We start from the raw sequence: 10,948 nt of genomic DNA on the forward strand, positions 1-10,948 counted from the left end.
ACACACACACACACACACACACACACACACACACACACACACAGGCAGACAGACTCGCAGATGGCAAATGGCGCCAAACCTCTCTGTCCCAACTGGTAATGACACTCTTTCCCATTAACATGTTACCTTGTTACCTGTTCTTTAGAACTCTTGCTGGAAACATTTCAGCAATAAGATAGAAAAAAATATATAGTTGCATATGTCCAGTTTTTACATTTGTAACAGTTCTAGGGACTGAAAGTTAATTTTTGATCCTGCATAAGGTAAGAGGACTTCACTGACCTTGAACTACTTCTCTTTTTTTTATGTAGTAATGCAGTCTCAGGCTTGACTTTTCTATATATGTTCATGGACAGAAAATACTAAAAGTACAGAGAATAAAAAAAGAAAACTCAACATTAGATCTACTTCCACACCAACTGGTTGAAGTCAAACTGCTTAGGAATATTGCTTTTAAAAGAGCTACCAAATGGATGTTGTGAAAGGCTGTTTCCAGCTGTTTCAAGTCAAAAATGAGCTTTTGATTTCATCACTACATCTTAATGTACTCTCACTATATTAACAGCAGTGTGTGTGTGTGTGTGTGTGTGTGTACACATACAGTAGGTGTCTGCTTGTCTACAGTAGGTACAGTGACAGGGCTTGCTTTCCCTCCTTCCTCTGTGTGTGCCTCTCTCAGTGTCTGAGTGTGTATGTGTGTGTCTGTGTGTGTTAAAGTATCACAGAAGTGGCAGTCTGTCAGCTCTGCTTTTCTCTGTGCTCCGCAGAACAATAGCTGGATTGGCCGTGTGTGTGACACGCAGACCACACACCCTTAATAGTGACTGACAGCACTAAGGGCTGCAAGCAGCATGCACCACTGATGCACACATACACACAGGCATTCGTGTTGTACGCACACCTAAGGACATAATGGTTTTAGTTGATTGGTGAAGGTTTCAGTCGAGTTGCATATGTGCATTGTGTGATTTGAAACTGTGCGCGTGTGTGCATGCGTTCATTCATGCATGTGAGCGTCGGCATATGTTCTTTTGGAAGTGTTCAGCTGTCTTCTTGTAACGAGACTGTTCTCTGTGGCAGAATGAAATGTCTGTATCAAAGAAAAAGGAAAATGAAAGGAAATTAAAGTCACTTAAGGGTTTTATTTGTTATATTATGGCCATGAAGACAGGCGCACTCTGATTGGCTGGACGATAGAAGTCATTCGTCAATACCTGTAGTGCATATCCTTGACATTATCCCCTACATCAATTAAAGGCAAAGAAATATTCTAACATTATGTTGATGTTAATAGCAACAAATGTTAGCACAGTAATACATGGAAAGGTCAAGATGGTACAAACAAAGAGATGGGTGATTAAAGTAGACTACTGGTAGATATACATCTCTTTTAAAAGAAACTTGACTCATTACACAAGTATGCTGGGTCTGAAGCAGAGGTGAGAAAATGTGCTTTGGACTGTGCAAAATTGTTGGATTGGGTGATGGATGTGAGTTGTATGCATCATGCTTGGCCCAGATGACAAAAATTAGCTTTTAAATGCATATCAAAGGAATAACAACTTAAGAGATGGCATAGTGCTCAAGTACGAATGCAGGTGTGGTGAAAAGTAAGACTGGTAGAGGACACAGCAGTAGTATTAATGTCATTTAATTTTGCTTTTTGACCTGTAGTGTAGGGAAGTCAGTACTCTGAAATAATTCAGACACTTAAGTGTTGGGGTACCTCGTATTAATCTCGTTTCAAGGTTTATTTCACATCCACTGTTCTCTTACTTTACTCTGTTAGCATGGCCAATCATGTCAAAAGCGTGATGTGAATCAAAGTTGAGCACAAAACAGCTTCACTTTCCTAACACGGTGGAACCAAAGGGACAGTGAAAGAGGCTGGGACAAGACAAGATAACCAATTAAGCACGGATGAGTCCACAGCATTGGAGTAGGGATAATATGAAAGCAGAATGTATACATTCAGTAAGAAGTGTGTAGAAGTGTTTAATGGCCCAAACTGAGTTACTCATTTGTCAAACTTGGACCAACTTCTTTCTGTAGAACTCTTGTGTAGCTTTTAATATTAAAGTAAAATAAACCCAACGAAAAGGTTGCAGCAATGCAGTAAAAGTGATTAATTAAGGTAAGTTAAGTGAATTTTTGTTTGCGGTGTTTTTCCAGAAGAGTTGAAAATGATTACCTGTTAAATGCAGTTAATGCTCAGGATTTTCTGTGTGTGGCAAACGACTATATAAGTTCCCAGTAGTGCAATTTAAACCTGGAAAAAAACCCGGCTAGCATCACGTTCAGACGAGGCATGTAGTTTGTTCTATTAGGTGTCATGTCATTAATTCCCTGCTTATTGCATAATAAAGTGTATGAGGGCTTGTAGTGGTCCTATCACTCTGAAGTGTGTCTACATGATCTGTAACTGAGTGTTTGAACACTGTGTGTGTGTGTGTGTGTGTGTGTGTGTGTGTGTGTGTGTGTGTGAGAGAGAGAGAGAGAGAGAGGGCAAGAGAGAGATGGACTTGTGGAAGGGGGCAGCACTGCTGTGCATTTACGCTGAGAGATAGATGAGCCCTCTGGTCAAACAGCCCCTCCCCTTTGCATACACGCATACACACACACACTCTCTCACAAACCCCAACACACACAGTCATGCACTGAGCGAAAGAGAAAGAGACTGTGCTTCTGGCCCTTTAAGAGCAGAGCATAGATCTCACAGCTTACAGCGAGGGAGGGAGAAGAGGAGGGACGGAGGCAGAGCGAAAGAGAGAGAGGGAGGGTGTGAGGCTGAAAGTGTGTGAGTAGAGAGAGAGAGGAACACAGAGAGAGAGAGAGAGAGAGAGAATCAGCAGTGTGTGTGAGGTTGAAGGATCACTTCTATCCCGTCTTGTTTTTGGGAGACTAACCTTGTTCATCTGAGCATTGTGGGACTGTTTTATGTTGTTGTTGTCGAGAGAGACGGACCCTTACTCCAGCATGCTCACTGAGCCTGAGCTACCTCAGGAGTGTAACAGGTACGTGACGCTTTCTCTCTCACACACACGCACACAAACACAGACATACACACGTTCACATACAGATGACAGAGGGTGAGGACGGAGCGGGATGCAGGCAGGGAGGATAGGGGTATAAAGCAGAAAGTTGCTGTGTGTGAAGAGAAGACTCGGACTCCGTGCGCGCGTGTGTGTTGAGCAGCTGTCTCAGCGAGTCCGCTGAGTTTGAGTCTGGAAGAGTGTGTGTGCGTCTCTGTGTTTGTGTGTGTGTGACAGTGGGAGACGGTAAGGGGGGGAGACTTGATGATTGACTGCTATGCTTCTGGTATATGCAAAGGAAACGTATATCAAGCAACATATGTGTACGCGTTTGTAACAACAGTGAGAGAAAGGACTCTTTCTTTCCCCCTCCTTTGGGTTTACTGACTAAAGTTCTGTTCATTCAAAACCTTGGTGTGTCTGTAAGAGAGAAAAAGTAAACTCAGAGGTGTGTGTGTGTGTGTGTGTGTGTTAAAGTCAGAACGTGTGCGCCGTTCCTCTCATCATTTCGTCTGCACCACTTACTCAATTCAACTTCTACTCATGCGTCTACTCGCAACTCCTCCTGTAAACCTAAACCAGCCTAATATATAAGAAGTTGATCTGAGCAAGTCAGAAATAAACTCAACATTTCTTCTTTTTCAAACACTAAATTGTTTAAAAATAATCGGCCAAAATATAGAAATATGCCATCCTGTATTTGAAGTGTTTTCACTCTGCCCCGCTTCCCTTTTTTTAAAGTTCTGTTTATTTGAGATTTATTTTTCACTTAATCCAAATTCATGCAAACCCTTATTAATCCTATTGTCAGTCTCCATGGCAGTGGTGTTGTTTTTCTATTTTTCCCCCCTTGCCTTATGCTAATGTTAATTTCAATGTTGTTTGTGCAGGCCTGCTTCATTTAGAGGTGTCAACCCTCTAACCTTGCCCTTTCCCAACACTGTCAACACAAGTGGCTTTTGCCTGTGGAATAATGGTTGTTTGATGCTAATGCTGCGAGAGACAGATTATGTTATAATACCCTACGATTTAATACCAACACACATACACACTCCTGTCTTCCTTTGCCTGCTTGACTTGTATTGCATTATAGTAGCACTCTGTTTATTTTTGTTTTTTTAATGCCCTGATGAAACTAATCTTTTGTTCAGAGATAAACTGAGGTTGGCGGGTGGGTTGTGAGTGTGTTGGGCGGGGGCCCCCTTGAATTAAGAACACATTTAGATGTGGCGGCAAAAAAAAAAAAGTGTTTTTAATAAACCGTTCAATCCGGCAAAGTGGTTAGAGGAGAGAGGGGAGAAAAAAAAAGATGACAACAGCTATGAGGAATTAAAAATTTAAAGGATTACACAGAAAAGCAGAATGTATGGAGATAAATGCAGGGATTACAATGACTTAGGAGGAGAGCGCTTAAAAGTCTTGCTTTCCAGTAATGCACTCCATCACTGTGGCCGTGCTACATGTGTTTGTGTGCGTGAGTGTGTGTATTTTCATATGAGCGGGCGAGCGAGGTGAACCTTCCATTGAGCGGTGCGTTTCGAGTGTGTGCGTCGAGCGCTTGTCTCTCGGCGAGCGGAGCGCGCGCGAGCTGCCAGAGTGTGTGTGCGCTCCAGCCTCGGTGGTTGAGATGCTCTCGGTTCCTGTGTCTCTGTAAGTGCCCGCTCGCCTCCTTCACCCGCGCTTCTTCTTCTTCTTCATCTTCCCATCAAACTTCCTCTTCTCTAATTCCTCTTTTCTTCTTTGAAAATCATGCAGTTTGCTAAAATTAACTTTTTATTAAAAATAGCAGTTGGGGAAGAGTTTGAAAGAGTTCTATGTAAATGTATGATTTTTTTTTTTTTTGCAAGTGAGAAGTCATATTTTTGTGTCGTTCACTTAACAATGCAAGAATTTTCATCTCATTTTTGTCTTTTCGTGTTGCTTTGACAAAGACTCATAATTTTGCAATTTACATTATTTCATGTTCTAATTTTGCATTCTGCTTTTTTGTGATTTCAATCACTTTTTCTTCTTTCTTTTTTTTGCTTCTCTGAGTGCTCTGCTGTGTATCAGAATTTCCAATGTGAAACTGAAAATAGTGGAAACAGACTGCCTTCGCTAGAACGGCCTCATCTGTTTGCACAAACAGAACAGAAATATACACATTGGAAGAAACGGAGAAAGCCAAAGCAACCAAATCATGAGAGGGGGTTTAAAAAAAGAAGAAGAAGAAGAGAGAAAAACAGACACTTGAAGGAGCCGCTGATGCCGCTGCTGGTGGACGGAGAGATGAAGGAAAAGAAATGATGTGGTCAAACTGACACATTCCTCACCCACAAAGAAAAAGAAGCAGGTTTACAGAAAAGTGAGAGTGCCAGAGATGAAGAGGGTAAGGGCGGGTGGGGGTGATGGGGTGAAGTAAGAGGACGAGAGGAAAGAGAGGAAGAGGTCCCTGTCAATGTGGTGTTAAAGCAGTGGTGGATTTTCACACCCCTCCATTTGTCCCCTCCGTCTTGTGTGTGTGTGAGTGGAGATGAAGGGGGTAGAGACAGACAACAGTGGATGTGTCAACACTTTGAACAGTTTAAGCAGGACACACTCAGATACGGAGTGATAGTAGTTGCGTTGGACTCAGCAGCTAGAGCGGCATTAGCAGCCGGAAGGACTTGACTCGGTTTCCTCGACACGTTTCAACAGTTTCAATATTTGTCACTTTAATTTATCTTCAGTGGCAGAGCACATTTAATCATGCCCTCTACTCGAGCACAGGCACCTCTAATTGTTAACTACCCTCTCAGATAAACACCTGAAATGGGATGAATTGTTCATATTAATCAGCTGTTTCGGTCAGGCAGCAATAATTCTCCCAGTGTAGGATCGATTTGCACACTTTTCAAACTTTTGTGATTTTTCTTTTCTTTTTTTGTAGACATAAGAACGGCGTTTTATTGTGAATCTGCAACTTCCACTAAATCAGACTCGAGTCTTCCGCTGCTATTTATTTCTGTTTATTAGAATATTTATTGGCTTTCGTTTTGTAATTATAGAGGAACGGACAGTTTTTAAAGACCAAGTTCTTGTGGCTGGCCGATAACAACTTGTTTCCAATTTGAGTGAGCAGTGCTGCTTGCAGTGCAAGTGTCGCTGTACTTCATTTAAAAGGGGTGAGATTAAAGTGGTGTGTGTGTGTGTGTATGTGTGTGTTGGAGGAAAAGGAGAATGTGTGTCTGAAGGAGAGAGAGTAGAGTAATTGAGTAGAGTGTCCGTGCTCTGAAAACTAATGCGCCATTCTGCCCTTCTCTTCCCCTGTGGCCCTGTCCTGGCCTCCCTCTCTCTGTCTCGCTCCCCCTCTCTCTCTCTGTGTCCCGCCCCTTCCACCACCACCTTGGACTGGAGGCCATTGTCTGGACCATATTGTCTGTCCCCAGAGAGGCTTGATAACCGTGTCTCCATCCATGGAACGAGAAGGGGGGGTTAAAAAAAAGAAGAAGAAAGAAAGGGAAAGAAAGAACGACAGACAGAAAAATACCAGAGGAGAATGCCAAAGCCTCTCCCCACCCCTCCTCCCCACTTCCTCCCCTTTCTCAGCACACTCCTACCCAACCCTTCACCCCTCCAACTCTCTCTCCCACCGCGACCTCCCACCCTGGTGTGCTCAGCTGACCCTCGCCAACAGCCAGCAGAGACAGGGAAATATTAGGCCACATTTGTTTTTGTTGTTGTGTTTATGGATGGGGGAGGAGGGGATGAAAGAAAGTGAGAATGATGAGAAGCGATTTAGGGGAAGAAAAAAGTGCGTGCGAAAAAAGCAAGAGAGACTGACAGAGGTGTTCCCTCCAGGCTAACTAGAGTGTAGTCATATGACATGAGGTCATAGGGTTGGAGTCAAAGGTCAGGTGGTGGGATTCTGTTGTCAGCAGAGCCAGAAAGCTTAGCAGTGTGCATGCACTGTATATTCGCTTTTTCTCTTCTCCTTCTTTTCCCCCATTTCTTTAGCCATCCATCAATCCAGGCAGCTTGTGTTGTGCTAATCCCACTATGTTGCTTTTGCTGTCGCTCTCTGCCGTTCACATTTACACACTCTCCATCCTTCGAATCTTCAATAGGAGACAGTTTCAGGAGCTTGGAGCTCCCTCCCGGAGCGCTACAATGAAACCTCTGTTTTTCCAGGTAGCGAGGGCGAGAGAGAGAGAGAGATGGGGGTAGGGAGGGGGTGGGGGGTCGGAGGAAAAAGGAGGAGACCATTTGGGCCGAGGTGGGAGAGTTTCAAAGTGCGGGGACGAAAGAAAGAGGCCAGCTGGGACTCTGTGTGCGCTCGTATTTGTGTGTTGTCATTTATGTGAGAGAATGAGCTTGCATTTTGGGTGTGTTTATCTCTGTGTGTGTGTGTGTGTGTGTGTGTGTGTGTGTGTGTGTGTGGGTTTACAGGGGCAGGCCAAGTCGCTGACAGTGAGACAAATGTTGTGACTCCTTTATGGATTGCTTAACAAATGCAGCACAAATAGTGGCCCTGGCACAACAATGGAAAAACACTGTCCGTCGCTCAATAAACATTATGCATCGTCTCCCCCTCGCAAAACACCAGGGGAGCGGGGCCGCCGTCCACCGGATGCACTTTTTCTCCTCTCGCCGTCTGCATCCCCTCACTCCCCACTTCTCCCCCAGTTCTGCCTCTCGTCTTCCTTTTTCAATGGCAGCACTTGAGATTTTCCCACGGCCTTCCGTTGCGTTGATGGCTTTCCTTATTTCTCCCGTTTTGCTTTATCTTTTCTCTGTCACTAAAACGCCAGTGACGATCACGTAGTGACTCCGTGTAAGGACATAAATAAAAGTTTTAAAGAGGGAGAAAAATGAAACTATGTGGAGCGATGCCCCTCTGGTGACTAAAGCTTTGGGTGGATGAATGGGCGAGCGAGACAGACAGAATAAGGGAGGGAGAGAGAGAGGTAGTCTCAGAGGCCACATGAGTTAGCCCACGTCTTTCTGCGCTCACCCCCTTTGCTCTCTCATTTTCTGTCTCTCTCTCTACACACACACACTACACGCATGACTTTTCTCCAGCGTGTGTGTGTGATTAACAGTGGTGACATTAGGGTTGTGTGTTATTGCCTTTTGTGGTTAAGCTGGACAGGAAACACGGTTTGAGCTGCCGGGCGCCGATTTAGGGCACCTCACAGAGGATGCTTTGTGTTTGTGAGGCTGAGTGTGTGTTTGCGCCTTTGTGTATACGTGTGTGTGTAAGGGTGTGTCTCTGTGAGTGTATGAGCATATACAGGCAGGAGCTGTGTTCACATTTTCTTCCCGTTATGCGCTGTTTATTTAAAGAGAGAAAACGATTACGGAAAGTTCAGCGTTTTACAGCAGTTCTAGTGAAATTCGTACAAATTTTTTAAACTTTATTTTCACACTTCATCAGAATGTCTCCCTATAAAATTGGTATTTTGTCTACAAGTCGCTAATGTTTGAGGGCTTATTGGTCCGAAGTTCTCTCAGAGTCTAAAACGAAATCTTGTGCTTGTCAAGAATATTTAAATATAGCAAAGCAGCACCAAAGTAAAAGGGAATATCGCTGACCACCTCCTTCCTAATCTTTACGCCTCCATCTCAGCTTTTCCTCTCTGTTGCTGCCCCACTCATCCCACTGTTCGAAAGGACAGTCTATAAATAGATATTAGGCAATATCCTTAAGAGTCTGCTCGGAGAAGAAGGGAAAGAAGGAGGGAGAGGGAGAGAGAGGGGAGCGATGGAGCGACATTCTTACAAACAGCTGATTGTGTAAAGAGGGAACAGTGAGTAAGACAACACCGGGGGAGGGAGAGGGAGAAAAGACGGGGAGAGGGAAAGAGCAGGAGGACAAGCAGTGTTCAAATAAGTTCAACAGCGTGTGACGGAGAGACGGAGGTAGAAGGAGATGGGGAAATTGTTTTGAAAGCTGGGAAGTGAAGAAGGAAAAAGAGGAGGATAAACAAAAAGAAAAAGATGGCAATAAAATGAGCGATAGCGTGACACAAGGGGAAAACATTTGTTGAAATTCCTGCCTGAGGTGTCATACGTAAATGTTGCGGTCTGCTCCTCTGAGGCAAAACGCTCTGGGCGCCTTATCTAAAAGGCACATTCCGCTCAACTATTTTGATATGCCCTTCCATCCCCTCAGAGAACAATTTCAAAGATAGCTCACATTTCCACGCAAATAGACCCCACACCTGAGTGACAGGCAGGCAGTTCTTAGCGCTCTTAAGGTGGTGGTGGATGTGGTGGTAGTGGGGGGAGGAATAACGAAAACACAAATGTCACGTTGGCTCCTGACAGCCCTTTGGAATTAGCCTCTGCGCTTATTTTTACTGCAGACGATAGATCCAACTGACTGTGTGGTGGCTGAAATAATGGGTTGTAATTTAAAGCGAGGGTGCGAACACGCACACGCACACTCACGCGTGCATATGCCGAAGCACAGACGCACACTTTACTGTGGAATTCTCCAGAGGAGGCTCCCACGCTCCCTGAAAGCTTGTTCTGAGTAGAGGAGTTAACAAGAGCAGTTAGCACCATGATTATGTTAGCAGCCAGACACACAGAGTGAAAGAGCCGGGTGTGTGTGTGTGTGTGTGTGTGTGTGTGTGTGTGTGTGTGCGATAGTCTGTGACATTTCTGTGATGGCTGCTTTTGTCTTTCTCTCGCTCTCCCTCAAAGCTTAAACAAATCTTTGTCCCCACTTTGCTTAATTCATTTGAAATGTGTCTGGATGCATTTCTGGGGGATGTTTCGCGTGTGAGAGCAACATCGATCGCGTGTTCATAAGCTCGCTGCCTGTATTTAAACACGCTTGCGTAAGCTTGCCGTCGCTGACGTGCCAACGTGAAATGGACGTGTTGATTACAGTAAGCGATGGCCAGGAGACAGTTAACCACCGCTGATGGCGATTATTCGGCCTGTTAATGGACGTCCGTCGCTGTCCGATTAGTGACTTAGCTGCGGTGGACATATGTGATATGAGGGACTTAGTTGAGGAGCCACTAATCATCAAAAAGCCAAAGGGAAGTGGCACTCTAATCTCAGCTTAGCACTCTCACTGTGTGGTGTTGCGTGTGTATGTGTTTTTTCTGTGAAAGAAATGAGAGTTTGGATGAAGGGGGGGCAAAAAGATGACTTTTTAAAATTCTTTTTGCTTGAATTTGTAAATACGGCAAAAAAGGGTCGTCATCTCATTTGTTAAAGAAATGTTAAAGAAACATACATGTGTCTCGTGTGTTTAACAGAGAAGGAGATGTTCCTTGGTGTTCTTTTGTTTCGTTTTTTTTTTAAACAAAATTATGCAAATTTCCCTTAATTATTACCTAAGACAGCCTGGAAATTAATCACATTATCTCTTTAAATCCTCGCTGTTTAGACCGCTTCCTTTAGGTCTACCACCAGCATGACAGCCCTGCCAAACTTTTAAATGAAGTAGCCAGCGAAACCTGCACACCCGCTGTGCCCAATTGTATAGTAATTTGACTTCAAAGGCGAACAGACGGGGGAAAGAGGGACTTTATAGCCGGAGAGGAGCTGCGAATGGCCTCCCCATTCATAGACACCCACCTCTGAGGAAGTAGTAGCAGAGTTGCGGGAGAGGAGTGGGCAAATGAGAAGAGGAGAGAAGGAAATCCAGAGATTGAAGTCGCTCTCCCTGCACCTTAGAGCTTTTGGATACCTGTGTTGCCTTCTGTGTTAATGTGTAACTGTTCTTGTCTATGGATTGCCCATATATCTAGATATGTTTCTGTGGCTACTGTGGTTAAATGATGGATAACAACGTTGTAAAAACCAAATTAAAATCCTCCCATGCTTTCAAAGATGCCTCTGTAACATAGCCAAAGTGTAACATTAGCGAGGCAAGAGCTCTCAAAACTGATCACAGGTGTGTGTGTGTGTGTGTGTGTGTGTGTGTGTGTGTGTGT

General features: G+C 44.2%; 1 protein-coding gene across 10 annotated transcripts in view; it reads left to right on the top strand.

Moving 5' to 3' along the window:
- The window catches only part of sox5 (SRY-box transcription factor 5), a 142,843-nt gene that overhangs the window by 52,876 nt on the left and 79,019 nt on the right, over positions 1-10,948 (top strand). For 4 of the 10 annotated variants that reach the window (XM_013908828.1, XM_005725083.2, XM_005725088.2 and 1 more), the window contains exon 1: positions 2,798-3,014. The exons of 3 other annotated variants lie outside the window; for them this stretch is intronic. In XM_013908828.1, coding sequence (XP_013764282.1) covers positions 2,938-3,014 — 77 coding nt within the window. In that variant the 5' untranslated portion in view covers positions 2,798-2,937. Of the gene's footprint in view, positions 1-2,796; positions 3,015-4,527; positions 4,683-10,948 lie in introns of those variants that run through there. 3 more of the 10 variants (XM_013908829.1, XM_013908834.1, XM_013908832.1) reach the window with 2 other exon arrangements.

Source organism: Pundamilia nyererei, unplaced genomic scaffold (genome assembly GCF_000239375.1).
Source record: "Pundamilia nyererei isolate P.nyererei 1_Seehausen unplaced genomic scaffold, PunNye1.0 scaffold00014, whole genome shotgun sequence".
In the NCBI taxonomy this organism is placed as follows: Eukaryota; Metazoa; Chordata; class Actinopteri; order Cichliformes; family Cichlidae; genus Pundamilia; species Pundamilia nyererei.